We start from the raw sequence: 18,308 nt of genomic DNA, 5'->3' as shown, positions 1-18,308 counted from the left end.
CCTCCCAATAGGCAGAGTTTTGAGCAGTCTCCTGGCCACACATTTTGTATGAAAAGAGAAACATTCAAAGGTAAGGATATACATGGACTGATAGGCAGTGGTGAATGAGTTCACTGGAAGTCAGGGGCCAGATAAAGCAATATTGGAGGACTGGGAGGAAGATCTGGGGAAGAGATGTGGATCAATCTGTAAGAGTGGATGCCTAGTATGAGCTCTCCTGATTGCACACTATCACATGCCACTTGGAAGAGGCACAAAACAGACGATAGGCAGGCTGACTTGGCCAGCTGATGTCAGCTAGCTTCCGTCCTCAGCCACCCAGTGCTAGAGCAGTGCACTTGTGAACAGAGTAACCATGGCAGCAGGGATGGAGGCTATGTCGGGGCTCCCACTCACCAGGACTGAGCTAGCTCCTGCTGCTGTCAGCAACAAGACCAATGCTGAGCCCCTGAGATGGCACAATTCCTGAGGGAACAAACCAGTCTCTTGGTCACAAGTTGTTTGTAACAGACCCCTTCCATCCTGGAAAGGGTAGCAATTCATCCTGACTGGGTTGAAATATTCCATGTATGAGTTTGCCTATTCAGACTACAGGTCTCAGCCAGCGTCACTATCTGAGGATTCAGTGTCTGATTTCTCAACATGGGATCTCACATCAAATTTTCTCGGACCAAGACACCCAGTTTATGGTGAAGATGGCATAGCAGTGGACACATGACAATGGGATGCACAAGCACCACCATATACCACACCATCCAGAAGCTGACAGCCTGCCAGAGCTAAAGAAGCTTTTTTTTTTTCTTTTGAGACGGAGTCTTGCTCTATCGCCCAGGCTGGAGTGCAGTGGCTCTATCTCAGCTCACTGCAACCTCTGCCTCTTGGGTTCAAGCAAGCAATTCTCCTGCCTCAGCCTCCTGAGTAGCTGGGATTACAGGTGTCCGCCACCACGCCTGGCAATTTTTTGTATTTTTAGTAGAAAATACATGCTTCACCATGTTGGCCAGGCTGGTCTCCAACTCCTGACCTCAAATGATCCACCTGCATTGGCCTCCCAAAGTGCTGGAATTACAGGTGTGAGCCATGACACCCGGCCTCTGAAGAAGTTTCTTAAAGATGCAGCTGCGACATCAGCTTGGAGATGAAGCCCTGGGAGGGTAAGGTGCTATCCTCCAGGATGCAGTATATTCCATAAACCAACAGTTATGCACCTGCAATCCCAGCATTTTGGGAGGCTGAGGCAGGCGGATCATTTGAAGTCAAGTGTTCGAGACCAGCCTGACCAAAATACCGAAACCCATCTCTACTAAAAATACGAAATTAGCCAGGCACGGTGGTGGGTGCCTGTAATCCCACTATTCGGGAGGCTGAGGCAGAAGAATTGCTTGAACCCAGGAGGCCGAGGTTGCAGTGAGCCGAGATCAAGCCACTGCATCCAGCCTGGGCAACAGAGCAGGACTCCATCCCAAACAAATAAACAAAATACCCAACAGTTATGATATGGTGCTGTGTGCCCACTGGGCAGAACACACAGGTCAAAGAAACAAGGCATGAGAGAAGGAGTGGCACCACTCGCCATCATTCCCAGTAACCCACCTGAGGAATATCTCATCTCTTCAACTTAGGCTCTGAGGAGTTAGAAATCCTGATTCACAAGGAAGAATTCTTCCATTTAGGAACACAATGGAAATCCCAGTCAACATATGGTTATGACTGCTGCTCAGTCACTTTGGGGTCCTTGTGCCAAGACCAGAAGACATGGCAAGAAGTCACTACAGTGGTAAGGGTCATGGATCCTAATCTCAGGAGGAATCAGAACTGTCACTTCATCATGGGAGCAGGAAGAAATATGTTTGGCACCCAGATGATCTGCTGGGACACCTCCTGATACTTCCTTGGCTAGTTTTTAACTGTCAGTGGGCAAATACAGCAACCATGACCTGGTGAGGTTATGTTAACCAGGGATTTAGACCTCTCAGGGATGAAGATCTGGGGCAACCCATCAGACAAGCAAACAAAAGTGAGGGGAATCAAAAACGGGTGGAGAGGAGGGACCAGTCATCATAGTGGGGCCTGGAGTCTGTCTTAAAACTCTTCTTTGGAAGGCTCCTCGGGAATTACAACCATAGAGTCTTGGAGAAGCTGTACCTGGATGGAGTGAACTTCATGTGAGAAGCAAGTTGATCTGAGCGGTGCAGTGGGTGGGCTGTCATAGACACCATAGTGCACTCCCCAATTCCCTTTGATGGGCAAGCACACTTCTACTTCCAGAGCTGCTAGCAGGTCATGGTTGCTGTATTTTCCTATTTGCAGTTAAAACTAGGCAGGGTGTGGTGGCTCGTGCCTGTAATTCTAGCACTTCGGGAGGCCAAGGCAGGAAGATCTCCTGAGCCCAGGAGTTTAAGACCAGCCTAATCAACATGGTGAGACTCCCATCTCTATTATTTTAAAAATTAAAATTAAAAAAAATAAAACTAGCCCAGGCAGTATCAGGAGATGTCCGAGTGGACCACCTAGGTGCCAAACACATTTCTTCCTGCTCCCATGATGAGCTGACAGTTCTGGTTCCTCCTGAAGATCAGGACCCATGACCCTTGCCACCATGGTGACTCCTTGCCTGGGCTTCTAGTCTTGGCATGAGGAACCCTGGAGAACTTCCCACTGCTCAGTGGCCTCCAAATAAACCCCTCACCCACCCCCATCAGCCCAGAGCTGATGACTGACTGAGGCAGAGATATAAAAGGCTGCCCCACTTGCCCGAAAAGAAGGACTCAGCACATCGCTTACGCTCCAGAGCCTTCCCCTTTGGATCTGGCCACTGGGCATTGTGAGCATGCATCCTTGCTTGGCTCTTTCTCCTTTCTTCTCTTTTTTTTTTTTTTTTTGGAGATGGAGTCTCCCTCTGTCGTCCAGGCTGGAGTGCAGTGGTGTGATCTCGGCTCACTGCAACCTCTGCCTCCCGGATTCAAGCAATTCTTCTGCCTCAGCCTCCTGAGTAGCTACGACTATAGGTACATGCCGCTATGCCTGGCTAATTTTTTGTCTTTTAGTAGAGACGGGGTTTCACCATGTTGCCCAGGCTGGTCTCAAGCTCCTGAGCTCAGGCAATCTGCCTGCCTCGGACTCCCAAAATGCTAGGATTATAGGCGTGAGCCACCGCACCCAGCCCCTCCTTTCCCTTCTTGTTTTACTCCCTCCCAGTTTTTTCAGGAAGAGCTCATTAAATCACATTCTAGGCTCACCCAAATCCCTGTCTCGGGCTGTGCTTTTTAGGGAAGCTACCTAAGACAGAGGTGAAGTAAAGCAGGAAAGAGGGACAGAGAAGAGGGCAGGAGGAGGAGGGCAGGTGAGCTTCATGTTTAAATAGAATGGCCAGGAAAATGGGGATCTTTGAGCACATACTTGAAGAAAGCGAGGGAATGAGCCATCAGGCTATCTGGGAGGAAAACATTTAAGCAAAAGAAACAGGGCGAAAGCCGGGACAGGAGTGAATCTGGGGAGTTCTAATAACAGCCAGGAGGCCCGTGAATCCAGAGTAGAGTGAGGCAGGAAAATGTCACAGATGAACTCAGAGAGCCTTCCAAAAGTCCTAGATCACAGAGGACCTTGAAGGCCATTGAAAGGGCACTGGCTTTAACTCTGAGTGAGGCAGTTTTGAGCAGGGGTGAGATGTGATCTGACTTGGTTTCCTAGAGTCACCCCATTGCAGCCAAGTTGCCTGAGGTCATGCAGGCAGGGAAGTAAAGGATGTTGCAGCAATTGGAACCCAGGATCGCCTGATCTCAGAGCAAGCTTTAACACACTCACCTTTGTTGATGGAGCAGGAAGTGCATATCTGGCACACTCCTGAATGCTGAGGACAGACACAACGCAGGGACTAGTTTCATTTAAAGGGAAGATAGACATACTTGTAAGGAGACCAGACTCCCCTTAAGCCTCCCTTGGAGAAAGCCTTCAATAAAGGTACAACTGATTAGGAGAATAGCCCACACTTGCTAGCAGATCCAGAAGTTGCTGGCTACATTGCAGTCCAAGTAGACCTCCCTAAACCTAAATAAGTGGCCCAATATCAAGACAGTGAGTGGGAAGAGGAAAGACACTTGATTAGAGAGGTAACATAATGTAGTGATTAGGAATGATGGGCATAGAACATCTGGTTTGAAACCTAGCTCTTCCATTTACAAGCTGTGTGACTTTGGGCAAGCTACTTAACCTCTCTGTGCCTCAGTTTTCTCATCTGTAAAATTGTTGCTAGATGCTGTGGCTCATGCCTGTAATCCTAGCACTTTGGGAGGCCAAGGAGGCAGGATGGCTTGAGGCCAGGAGTTTGAGGCTGCAGTGAGCTATGATCACGTCACTGCACTCCAGCCTAGGCAACAGAGACCCTATCTCAAAAAAAAGAAAAGTTGTAATTATAGTAATCCCCTCTTCATGGGGTTTTTAATAGAATTAAATGAGTTTACAGTGTCTGAAAGATACTGTTTTGTTTGTCACTGTTACTTTTTTTAGACATGAACAATTAAAGGACACATAAATTGTAATTTAAATTGAACAAATCTGCATGTCACTTTCTGGACATTAATTTCCAAGTTTAATGCTTTCTATGTCATCTATATAATTCAATACTAAACTATAAATGAGTGCATCTTCTTTCTTCCTGCACTTCTAAAATATTATTTTACCTTTAGCTGATTAATTGCTCAGCTGCTTCTTATCAATGACTGTTTTCCAGGAAAGCTAATCATGCCTGACTGTAATCAACCCTGTGTGCGAACTCTCAAATGCTTCCCTGTGCAATTGCCACTCCCCTGACTGTGAGGAACACTGTGATTAAAAAGCATCTCAAGAATTCCATTTAGATGATGACCTCAGCCTCAAACATTATTAGACAGCTGTGATTTACATTGCCTTCTAAGTTAGAATGTAGGGGCTTCCAGCTTCCAAATGCTCCTACAAAACAGAAAACAGTTCTTTGTGATTTTTTTACATGGGATTCTGTCAACTGGTTTTACATGAAAAGCAATGAAATGAGAGGGAAGTGCCCAGTATGTGCCAGGCTCTGGGCAGGGTCATTTACATACAATTACCTTATACACCTGTGGTTAATGCCAAACACGTGGCAGAGCTGGTCTTGATAATTCCTCACTAGAACTGAGGATCAACTTGGATCACCGCTCAAGCAATGCCTGTTTTCGCTTCTTCTACCAATAATTTCTCTCTATAGATCACTGAAAAAAGGGATTTGACCTTGGCTTTATTTTTTCTAAAGCCATTCTACAATTAGGACAACCATGACAATATCTAGCATTTGTTTAGTGCATTCTCTGTCCCTAGCACTGTGCTAGCTGTTTTTCTATTGTTCTGAGGAAACTATTCAAACAGTCCTAGACACATAGCCCAATTTCTGGTTGAGGTCACACAGTTTGGAAAATTGCCAATTTTGTTATATCCCTAAGCAAATCAATTTTGTAAACAAAAAGATCTCCATGTAGCTCCTCCAATCAAACATAGCAAAACCGGTTTTTCGATCAATAATTCCTATTGAAAAAAGCAATCAAATTTCAAAAAAGCAATTAAACTTAAGTTTGAAAAGAAAACTCCTAAGTATTTTTTATATCAAGTATTTTATAAACTAAGGCAGAGTTCGTTGTTTATAATGGTGACTATGGCCCAACGTCATGGGTTTTTAAATTTATTTTATTTTTTTCTTTTTTGAGACAGAGTCTGACTCTGTCACCCTGGCTGGAGTGCAGAGACGCAATCTTGGCTCGCTGTAACCTTGAACGTCTGGGCTCAAGCAATACTCCCACTTCTTGGGAAGCTGAGATGACAGGCATGCGCCATCATGCTGGCTAATTTTTTGTATTTCTGTAGAGACATGGTCTCTCTATGTTCCCCAAGCTAGTCTCGAACTTCTGGCCTCAAGCAATCCTCCCATTTCCGCCTCCCAAAGTGCTGGGATTACAGGCGTGAGCCACTGCGCCCGGCCTATGGTTTTTATTCTTGACTTTGCCAGATTCCTTTGTCATTACTTGAATAAGCCAATTAAGCTATTGTGCTTATTATGCAAAAATTATTTTTGCATTTCTAATCAAATGAACGCCATCACAATAAGATGTTACCTGGGGAGTGCTCAACGGAAGGATAAAACACTCTGAAAAAAATGTTATTGTAATTTTTTCTATATTTGGCTGGTTTACGCTGCTGTCACTGAGCTAGGTTTTCATCTAGACATGCTAATTCAGTGTAGGTCTGATTGAAGCCTTTTTGTTTTTAATTACTAAAATAATAAGGTGTCCAACTCTTTTTTCTTATTAGGAAAGTTTATTAACAGTGATACAATGGAAAATTTAACACTGACAGGAGCATATGTGTTTTAAAACACAAGAAATGGGATGAATCTCAGATTGCCTGGAAATAGTCCTTTAAATGAAAAAGTTTTTAAATTTAAGAGATAATAGAAAAGTTAAAAGGACACACCAGATGGCATTTTCACTCACCAGGATTAGAAATAATCATCCAAACAAATAAAAAGCGTATCAAAGGTATTTTTCACATTTATTTATATCAGAGAGATAAAGCAGTCATTTTACCTTGCACATAAGGACCGCTTATGAAATCATTTATATAATTTGAGAAGGCATTTACTATGTCTATAAAAATTCATAAATTAAAATGTCACATTAATTCAATCATTTATGGCAAACTCTCCTTCCATTAATATATTTTACTTTAAAAAATATTTACTTTTTGGTTTGGACTAAAATCTCATTCAATTCAATGATAGTACTTAACATTTTCCCACTGCAATTATGTGAGATTTTCTGCTTCAAAGAAATTTTTTAAGTTAGTTCCTTCAAACTAATGTGTAACTATCCTTCTCTTTGCAAACTATACAATCAGGAACCACTTTATATATTTTATTAAATAAGCTAAAAATTGCAAATATTTAATTTTCATTTCTAGTGGAAAGATTCAGTGAAAAACATAAAAATTATTTCAGTTCAAAGCATATTTGTCATTACTAATGAATTAACATAAAATATTATCTCCCTATTTTCTAATTCAATGCCAAACATACCATATGCAATATCATCATCTCCAGAAAGTGCTAATCCAGCTATATGAACAGAATACTCGTCTTGATCTTTTCCTAATACAACCCAATACTTTTCATGCATCTGTTTTTCCTCCAGGCATAGACTACTGGAGCTAGAAGGGTGTCCAGAAGGATCTAATCTGACCCATCCCGTCCTCATTAAAGTGTGGTTTTAAAAACATGATACCAAGTCTCTCACACATTGGCAATACGAAGCTACTCAGAAAGGAACTAAAGTTCGCATTCAAACTTTACCTTTGTAAAATTCCCAAAGAATCTCCCACGGCGTTCTTCACTCCTTCCTTCCCAGGTTTCAGAATTTTTTCTTTGAAGGTATCAAATGCTTTAAAAGGCATTTTGAATGAAGGGCACCTCTGAGCCGTTAACAGTCAGTCTCAAAAACTGTCATCCTTTCTCATTTCCAGTGTGAGAACCACCTTGTTTCCCTTGGTGAACACCTGGAAGTCAGTTCTCATGGAGGGAACTACTCAAAATCAAAAAGGAGATGAAACCCAGCTCGGATCTTCCAAGATAAGACAACTCCCTCCTCTCTCTGCTCCCCACCCCTCCAAAAAAGAGGCCAAGGGGTGTCTGGCTGGGAATTCAGTCCCTTGCAAAAGCTGCACGCTCTGCAGCAGCCTGTGGCCGCTGTCTCAGGCAGCCACTCTCAGACTGAGCGCAGCCTCTCTCCCTCCCTGGGCTGCAGCTGGGGACGCTAACATGAGCTCCGGACCACCAGAAGTCCTGAGACCAGCAGCAGCATCCGTGGCCTAGCTCCAGCCCCTCCAGACAGCCGCGTCCCCCTCCTACCCCACCCCAGCTCGCCTGCCGCTCTCACCAAGTGAGCCTTTCCAAGGTGATGCTATAGTAACCGGCACAATACCTGCCCCTCAGCCGCCTGGGCTTATGAATGGGCTCTCAGCCAGAGCAGGCACCCAGAGAGAAGTTTATGAAACATTTACAGCCCTCTGCTTTTCTGAGGTCTGGCCCTGCAGACAGGCTCACAGCCACCACTCCATGCCTTTTATTCGCCTCATGAGAGTCATGAAGCCGTTTTTCAGCCAGCCACTAGCATGGATGTGGTCCCACGAGGAACTTGCATTTGAGTAGCCCAAATGCAAAACCCAGGCCACATACATCCAGGAGGACATTTATTTGCTCCTAATCAACAAAGCAGGCTCTCTCAAAGTATGATACGTAGATGCCATTTGGGACCATCTAATTGAAGATTTCTGAGCCGGAAGATATCTAGAACCTGCTTAGAACTCTCCACTGACTCCTCATTGTCCTCAGGATAAATAAAATTACTTTTGTTTTTTCCCCTTTTCTCCCTCTAGATGGACCTTTTTTTTTTTTTTTTTTACTTTAAATTCCAGGATACATGTGCAGAACGTGCACGTTTGTTACATAGGTATACATGTGCCATGGTGGTTTGCTGTACCTATCAACCCATCATCTAGGTTTTAAGCCCCACATGCATTAGGTATTTGTCCTAATGCTCTCCCTCTCCTTGTCCCCCAACCCCGGACCAGCTACGGTGTGTGATGTTCCCCTCTCTGTATCCATGTATTCTAATCATTCTACTATAAAGACACATCCACACATATGTTTATTGCAGCACTATTTACAATAAAATTCTTTATCATGGCACCCAAGGCCTTTCCCTGGGACCCCAAGTCTTTCTTCTTGTCATTCTGCTTTCCACATCCTCATTTCACTGAACTCAGCAAGCTCCCTATCGCCTCTGGGCTTTACTCAAGCTACGCCCTCTGCCTGGGTAACTCTCTGCACCCCTTCATCTGGGTAACTTCTAGGGGTTCTAAGGTCATGCTAAGATATCAATCCTCTAGAAAACTGCATGGGCAAGGTGAGATGTCCCTCCTCTGTGCCTCCAAATCACCTGTCCTCTGCCCCAGCAGAACCTGGCAGGGAGTGGGTGCTACCTAAATACTTGTTGAACTGGGGCTGAAACGCTGCACGTTGTGGCCACATTTATGGGCAGCAGGATGACGCCTCTGTAAATGCTGCTGCGGCGGAAAAAAAAAGCTCTTCATCTTTGAGGCTCCTGTGTTCCAATTCCCCAGTCTGCATGCGACTGACAAATCATAGGCTGTAGGCTCTCAGGCTCCCCAGGAGTCATTTCCACAAGACCAGTCAATATCCTCTGCAAGCCACTGTCCAAATTATCCAAAATTTGAATTAAGTTCAACTAAGTCCATCCTGAATCCTTGGTAGGCTCAATATTGCTAATATCTTTTGAGTTCTTTCTAGGGTCCCGCCCGGCTCTGTGTTAAGCACTCTTTAAGTATCACCACAATCTTCCCAGCACGACTCTGTGGTAAATAACTTCTTATTTTCCCCAATTTTACTGGCAGGAAACTGAGACAAAAAGAGGTTAAACTTGCCTGAGATCATACAGCTAGTTAAGTAGCAAGCCAGGTTTCAGATCCAAACAGCCTGGCTCCAACCTTTTCTCTCTCTCTCTCTTTCTCTCTCTCTCTCTTGCTATCTCTCTCTGTCTGTCTCCCCCTCCCTCCCTCCCTCTTTCTCCCCACACACACTTTACTGAGACATATTTTGCATTTCAAATAATTCACCCATTTCAAGCGGACAATTCAGATTCTTATAAATTTACCAAGTTGTGTAACCATCACCAGAAAGCAGTTTTAGAATATTTCCACCCCAACTAGATCCTTCATTTTCACTGTTAATCCTCATCTCCTATCCCATACCCTGCAACCACTAATCTACTTTCTATCTCTATAGATTTACCTTTTCCGGACATTTCATGTAAATAGAATCATACAATCTATGGTTGCTTGTGTCTGGCTTCTTCCACTCACTATAATGATTCTGAGGTCTGTCCATGTCATAGCATGTATCAGTAGTTTGTTCCTTTTCTCTTTTTTGTTGAGTAATCCTTCGTTGTAAGGATATAACACATTTTTGTATCTCCATTGACCTGTTGATGGACATTTAGGATAGTTTCTAAAAGGACATTTGTTTCTAAAAGGACAATTTCTGGTCACCAACCTTCCCATCATAACCCCTCAAGACTGAGAACATGAGTCCCCAGGAATCCACAGTTTAATTATTCCACTAAGTATTTACCCGTTTTAAATATTGGATATTCATAATATCCAATTTCTGGATATGATAAGACTTATGAATATTTGCATATAAGTCTATATGAACATATGTTTTCATTTCTCTTGGATAAATAACTAGGAGTAGAATTGCTGGATCATAAAGTAAGTGTAGGTTTAGCTTTTTAGGAAATGACCAAATTATTTTCCAAAGTGGATAATTTACATTCCCCGGAGCATGTAGGCGGGTTCTCATTTCTCCACATCCTTGCCATATTTTGCTTTCTGTCTTTTTTGGAGTAACCATTCTAATAGGTGTAACATGGTATCTCATTGTGGTTTTAATTTACGTTTCCATGGTGACTAGTGACCATCTTTCCATGAGCTTTATAGTCATTCATATTTTTTTTTGGTAAAATTTTTATTCACTTTTTTTGACTTTTTTTTTTTTTTTTGAGACAGAATTTCACCCTTTTCACCCAGTCTGGAGTGCAATGGCGCCATCTCGGCTCACTGCAACCTCCGCCTCCCAGGTTCAAGTGATCGTCGTGCCTCAGCCTCCCAGGTAGCTGGGACTACAGGTGCACACCACTATACCCAGCTAATTTTTGTATTTTTAGTAGAGACAGGGTTTCACCATGTTGGCCAGGCTGGTCTCAAACTCCTGACCTCAGGTGATCCACCCATCTCAGCCTCCCAAAGTGCTGGGATTACAGGCGTGAGCCTCCACTGCACCCAGCCTTTTGCCCATTTTTGTAAGTGGGTTTTTATCTGTTTATTACGGAGGTATATGAGTATATATTCTGGATACAAGTTCTTTATTAGATACATGTTTTAGAAATATTTTCTCCCAGTCAGCTGTTTGTCTTTTCATTTTATTTATTCTTCATTTTGGAGTGCAAAAACTTTGAATTTTGATTAGGTCCAATTTATTCAGTTTTTCTTCTTTTATAGACTGTACCTCTGTTGTTGTATCTAAGAAATATTTGCCTAACCTGAAGTCTCAAAGATGTTTTCCAATGTTTTCTTGTATAAGTTATATTGTTTTAGCTCTTAAGTCTATGATCTATTTTTTGTTTATTTTTAGGCTGGGCACAGTGGCTCACACCTGTAATCTCAGCACTTTGGGAGGCTCAGGTGGGAGGATCACTTGAGCCCAGGAGTTTGAGACCAGCCTGGGCAACATAGTGAGACCCTGTCTCTACAAAAAATACCAAAAATTAGCCAGGTGTAGTGGCATGTGCCTGTAGTCCCAGTTTCTCAGGAGGCTGAGGCAGGAGGATCCCGTGAGCCCAGGAGGTCGAGGCTGCAGTGAACTGTGACTGTACCACTATACTCCAGCCTCGGCAACAGAACAAGACCTTGTCTCAAAAAAAAAAAAAAAAAAAAAAAAAGTTTATTTTTATGTATAATGTGAAATAAACATCTAACTTCATCATGTGGATATCCACTTGTCCCAGCATTATTTGTTAAAAGTATTATCCTTTCTTTAATAAATAACCTTGGCAACTTGTCAAGAATCTACTGAATATAAGGATTTATTTCCAGACTATCAGTTCTGTTCTATTGATCTATACATCTATTCTTTTTTTTTTTGACAAGATCTGACTCTGTCTCCCAGGCTGGCGCACAGTTGTGTGATCTCAATTCACTGCAACCTCTGCCTCCCAGGCTCAGACCATCTTCCCACCACAGCCTCCCAAGTAGCTGGGACTACAGGTGTGCACCACCACACCTGGCCAATTTTTGTATTTTCTGTAGAGATGTTGCCAGGCTAGTCTTAAATGAACTCCTGGCCTCAAGTGATCCACCTGCCTTGGCCTCCCAAAGTGCTAGGATTACAAAAGTGAGCCACTGCACCAGACCCAATGTGTCTATTTTTATGCCAGTACCACATTGCCTTGACTGTAGCTTTATAGTAAGTTTTTAAATTGAAAAATGAAAGTTTTCCATGTTTGCTCTTTTTAAAAAATTGTTTTGGCTATTCTAGATCTTTTGAATTTCCTATAAATTTTAGGAACAGCTTGTTCCTACCTCAGGATTATGTTATTTCTTTTTAGAGATGGGTCTTACTCTGTTGCCCTGGCTGGAGAGCAGTGAGTGGCTCGATCACAGCTCACTGCAGCCTCAACCTCCCAGGCTCAAGCGATCCTCCCACCTCAGCCTCGTAAGTAGCTAGGACTACAGGTGTGCACCACCACGCCCAGCTAATAATTTTTTATCACTATGTTGCCGATGCTGGTCTTGAACTCCTGGGCCTAAGGGATCTTCCCACCTTGTCCTCCCAAAGTTCTGGGATTACAGGCGTGAGCCACCGTGCCCCGCCCTCAGCCTGTTCCTAAACACTTCAGTTTCAACAACAACAAAATTCTGTCTAGCCCTGGCTTTTAAAAACATAGTTTCTGGTCACCAACCTTCCCATCATAACCCCTCAAGACTGAGAACAGGAAGTCCCCAGGAATATGCATGTCTAGTCATTCCACCAAGTATTTGCCTGTCCTCAGAAAGCTCACTTATTCATTAAAAGCAAATACAATCACAATAAACCATGATAGACATACTCTCTTACCGAAAGCATTCACTGGTGGAGCTTCTAACCCATTCCTCCAGCCCAGCATACCCTTATGTTCCTTATCTCTTAGAGCACATAATGGAAGCAATACTAGGCAAAGACCACATCCATTTCTCCTGAGGATCAATGACTTCTGAGAGCACTAACCATTCCTGCAGAATGTATTGCTCAGGAAGCATACCTAGATCTGCAGTTTCTTGTGGTGATTTAGATGTTTGATAATAATAATAACTAAGATTTATAGAGAATTATCTAGATGCCAGACTTTAAGCACTTAACATGCACTAACTCATTTAATTCCCCACAATGACCCTGAGGTAGGAAGTGTCATTATACCAACCACAGATGAGGAGACTGAGGCACAAAGAGGTGAAGTAAACTTGTTCAAGTTCACACTTCTAGGAAACTGAGCAGAGACAGGATATGGACCCAGAAAGTCTGACATCAGAGCTTGTGCTCTTACCTTCTACAGTAGAACGGTTGATAATAGGGACTACAAAATATAAACCAAGACTATACAGAAGTAAGGCTCATTTCATTCATTTATTCATTGCTTCCTTTTCTTGAGGACCTACCTGGTAGCAGGCCCTTCTTAGGCACTGGTGCTATAGGTTGAGCTGTGATATTCCCCTTGAAGAAAGAAATCAACCAGAAAATGAATGAGTCCATTACAGTGCAGTGAGTCCCACAAGAGAGCGCTGGGGGAGCACAAACAAGGACACCTACCTGAGCCTGCAGATGGGAGTGGGAGAGGGCTTCCTAGATGAGGGGAGGATAGTATAAACCTTCAGGGAGGAGAAAGACTGAGGCAAACAAAGGGAAAAAACGGGGGAACAAAGACATGCATGAGACAGCATGGCATTTGGGGAACCTTGCATAGTGTTAGAGAGTCAGGTAGGAATGCCCATGCAGTAGAAAACACAACTGGAATGATGATCTTGAACACTAGGCAATTCAGTTGTTGCAGAAGAGCACTGAAACATGTGCTTCCCTGGTCACAACAGCAAAGGCATGGAATCAACCAGCATGCCCATCAATGATAGACTGGATAAAGAAAATGTGGTACATATACACTATGGAATAGTATGCAGCCATAAAAACAGTCACATCATGTTCTTTGCAGGGACTGGATGGAGAAGGAGGCCATTATCTTTAGCAAACTAACACAGGAACAGAAAACCAAATACCGCATGTTCTCACTTACAAGTGGGAGCTAAACCATGAGAACACATAGACACAAAGAGAAGAACAACGCACACTGGGGCCTATCAGAGGCTGGAGGGTGGGAGGAGGGAGAGGACCAGGAAAAATAACTAATGGCTACTAGGCTTAATACCTGGGTGATGAAATAATCTGTACAACCAACCCCCATGGCACAGTAACACACCTGCACGTGTACCCCTGAAGTTAAAAGTTAAAAAAATTAAAGGAAAAAAGCAATGACAATAATTCAACAAATAAGGATCTCAATAAATACAAAACTTTTAAAAAAGAAAAAAAAAACCATGTGCTCCCCATCCCAAAATATCAAATGTAGCAAAGATAGGAAATTATGTGCAGTGTGGAATTCTCTGTGGGGGTGTGAAACAAAAGCCTGGGTCTGTGCTGGGGATATATAGACTGTAGATACAGTAGAAAAAAAAAAAAAACAGCCATTGATATATATTTAATGACTTCCCATTGTCCTGTACTAAAAATGCCTCTTCCCTTAGGGAAAATAATAGTAACTAAGGCATCTTTAGGGGTGCTTTCCCAGATCATAGCAATTCTTCATTCTCAGGGAACTTCCAGGGTCCCCTGCCCCCTCCCTCTCATAGTGACAGGTCTCCAAAAGTCCTGTAGTTAACTATAATGTTTCTCATCCCCCTGAGCACTGTTGAATGGACCGGGGTAGACACCTGCACCAAGCTGAACCAGTCAGATGTGAGATTCTCCTACTCATTTATTTATTTTATTTATTTATTTATTTGAGACAGAGTCTCACTCTGTCACCAAGGCTGGAGTACAGTGGCACAGTCTTGGCTCACTGCAACCTCTGCCTCCTGGGTTCAGGCAATTCTCCCACCTCAGCCTCCTGAGTAGCTGGGATTACAGGTGTGTGCCCTCATGCCCAGCTATTTTTTTTTTTTTTTTTTTTTTTAGTAGAGATAGGATTTCGCCATGTTGGCCAGGCTGATCTTGAGCTCCTGACCTCAAGTGATCTACCCGGCTCAGCCTCCTGAAGTGTTGGGATTACAGGCATGAGCCACTGCACCCGACCCTCCTAGTAATTTAAATTTGGAATTACAAGACTGCTAGTTAATCTTGCAGGACTCTGGAATTATAACTATAAGGTGGTTACATTAACTTTGTGGTGTAGAGATGCAGAGAACACTGATCTTGGAAAAGAGTGAGAAATAAGACAACGAAACTATAACAGGGCGAGGGTATGGGGTGAGGATGTTTCTCATGGCCTTCCAGGCCTCATCTGCCTAGACTCAGTTGTCCTTTTACCCTTGGGTTTCACAAAATACTCACATCCTTATAACAAATTGCCCAAGATGGTTTCTGCTCCTTACAAATAAAGAGTCTTGACTATTGCGATGATTTAAAACCCAAACCCTGTAACGCCAAGCATTTCTCTAGCTAACACCAGATTGGTGAGCCTGACTGCCCAGTTTGGTGATATGGAGGACTCCAGTCTGCAACAACAAAACAAGGAGAGCTCATAGGCTGGTCGTGAGCCAGGTTGTTCTAATCTGCCACCTAGACAAAAAAAAAAAAAAAAAAGGAAACCAGCAAATCCCAAACAAGCAACTCAAATAGTTACTCCAGAAAATTATCTCATCAAATCCAACCAAAGTGTTAGATAGAGTATTTTAACCAGGATCAGAGGTAATGACCAAATGATTCACCCTTCCAATAAGAGACTTCATAAGGAAACAAAAGTAATGAAGAGAACTGGTCATCTTGGGGTTCTCCTAAATTCCTAAATTCTGTGGCAGCTTTTCCAGCCAACCCTATTCCTTATCCCAACTCCATACTCCTCCTTCTCACCCCCATAACGTCCTGAGACAAATATAAAAATTTCTTTTATGCAGGACTTCTCTCAATCCTTTAAAATTGGTATATTGTTAACTATCATTAGTATTAACCTATTTATATATATAAAAAACTCAATTTCTTTCATTGAACTCCCATATTTGACATTAATTCTTCTATTGATAGTCAAACTTATATACAAAGCATTTTCAAATATCTCATTTGATTCTCACTATAACCTTATGAAACAAATAAGCAGATAAAGAAATAAAGATGCAAATTTTGCCCAAGGTAACCTGGCCAGCAGAATTCAGAGAGCTGGGACTAGGTCCTAAAGATCATTTCCTGAACTTGTACCACCATGGTACATGGTACACTGTGATCATATAATCTTACTCTGAGTAGTAAAGAGTGTCTTTAGTGTAACTCAGGAAAGATATACTCAGAATCTTTGAGCTTTTAGAAACATTATTGAGCACCTAACTATAGGTATGCTTGTCCTAGCTACCATGGACATTTTTAGAATAAAGTATGAGTGGGACACAGTGGTGTGTACCTGTAGTCCCAGCTACTACTCAGGAGGCTGAGAGGGGAAGATCTCTTGAGCCCAGGAGTTCAAGCACAGTCTGGGCAACATAGCAAGACCTCATCTCTAAAATAATAAAATAGGCTGCTGGTTTCTAGGGTTACATATTATCTATCTTTCATTAAAATGTTCCACTGGAAATTAAGGCAAATTGACAGCAGAGTGAAGAGAAATTAATATCAAACACTGATATACTGGCCTCTGGATTAAGATTGCCACCACCCACCCCATTCTGGGTAAGACTCCCCTTCTAAGGGAAGGCTAGTGGGAACCTTTATCCCATTCTATTATAATTGCTTCCATATCATCTTTCTGACTTGAGTTTCATGATCACATTTTATTCTCACAGAGTAGAATAAAAAAGTGTATATAACAAAGTAGAATGGCCAAATTGATATTATCCCCATTTTACATGTGAGCAAACTGAGGCTCACTCAATAACTTGTCCAAAATTACATAGTTATTGGTGGAGCTGAGATTTAACCCCGCCTGATTAGAAATGTCACTTTATTTTTACACGCTGCTTCCAGTCCATAATAAAACACTGTTAGTCCCATTAATTTCAGCTCACTGTAAGTCAGCTACTCAGTTAATTTGGAGTTCAATTAATTTGACTCTAGTTTCCTAAATTACAGGATTTTTACTCTATATATAAAAGACATCTCCATAATACTTTGCAAATATAAACATGCATACATGGAGAGCCTGGAAACATATCAATTTCCATTTTCAGTCTGTCACTGTAACTGCCTAAATATTAGGTGTCATTCATTTTCTTCCCAAATATATTAAATGAAATTTGAAAAGAAATGGTCAGATAACCAAAATACAGAACTTTAGGGTGTTTTTTTACACAGCATGGAATCATTCATTAAGTATTTCACATATGGTAAACGTCAAGAATTTGCTTTGAACATGAATTCCTTATATTTATGAGGAACTTTTAACTTCATTTTCACTGCTCCTTTGAGCCTTATAACTACATATAGAAAGAACTATGTTGAGCCAACTACTCCACTTTATTGTTGAAGCCCAGGGCATGGAGAAGGCCAGGGATACTTTGAGGTATCAGGCAGAGACGCAACAAGAGTCATACTCATGTGCTCATTTGCTTGCTGCCATTGCTTACCTATAACAAATTATTTCTCATTTCATCTTGGAGGGTATCTCTCCCCAAGGTAAGGTAGCTCATGTTGGGGTATCCCAACATAAGACAATTATTGATTTTTTAGTCTTTCTGGCTGTAAAGACAATAAAATTATTATTATTATTATTATTATTATTTAAAACAGAGTCTTGCTCTGTCACCCAGGCTGGAGTGAGCGCGATCTCAGCTCACTGCAACCTCCACCTCCTGGGTTCAAACAATTATCCTGCCCCCAGCTTCCCAGGTAGCTGGGATTGCAGGTGTGTGCCACCAGGCCCAGCTAATTTTTGTATTTTTAGTGGAAATGAGGTTTCACCATGTTGGCCAGGCTGGTCTCAAACTCCTAACCTTAAGTGATCTGCCTGCCTCGGCCTCCCAAAGTGCTGGAATTACAGGCTTATTTTTTAAACATGTGTTATACTACCCATACGCTCCGAAATCTCCCCTTGTGAGGAAATGAGGAAACATGGATTCCTTTCATTTGGTATTACTGCAGTGTGGAAACACTAGATTTGGTTTATGCACTATGCATGGTGACTTGCAAAAAATACTCAGGGATATACTAGAAAATCTGTTAATCTGTTAAATACAGTTGTATTGTAATAATGCAAACTGAAATGTTGAAAGATCAAAACCAGAGATAATATTTTGAAGGATTTTTTTTACCACCTTCATTTTTCTTGAAGGTGCAGATAGAACCCTGCGTGTCCAGATAATTTTACCATATAGAGCAGTGAACAAGGATGATATTTGGGGGGTTAAAGGTCAAGGCAGAACAAACCCACACACCATTCACAAGT

At 42.3% G+C, this 18,308-nt stretch overlaps 1 protein-coding gene across 1 annotated transcript in view; it reads right to left on the bottom strand.

Moving 5' to 3' along the window:
• Window positions 1-7,846, bottom strand: part of SLC17A8 (solute carrier family 17 member 8) — a 64,955-nt gene extending 57,109 nt beyond the window's left edge. The window contains exon 1 of the mRNA XM_054444072.2: window positions 7,352-7,846. Coding sequence (XP_054300047.1) covers window positions 7,352-7,452 — 101 coding nt within the window. The 5' untranslated portion in view covers window positions 7,453-7,846. The remainder of the gene's footprint in view (window positions 1-7,351) is intronic.
• Window positions 7,847-18,308: the final 10,462 nt, after the last annotated feature.

Source organism: Pongo pygmaeus, chromosome 10 (genome assembly GCF_028885625.2).
Source record: "Pongo pygmaeus isolate AG05252 chromosome 10, NHGRI_mPonPyg2-v2.0_pri, whole genome shotgun sequence".
NCBI lineage: Eukaryota > Metazoa > Chordata > Mammalia > Primates > Hominidae > Pongo > Pongo pygmaeus.
This window is presented reverse-complemented; position numbering and strand designations above follow the sequence as displayed.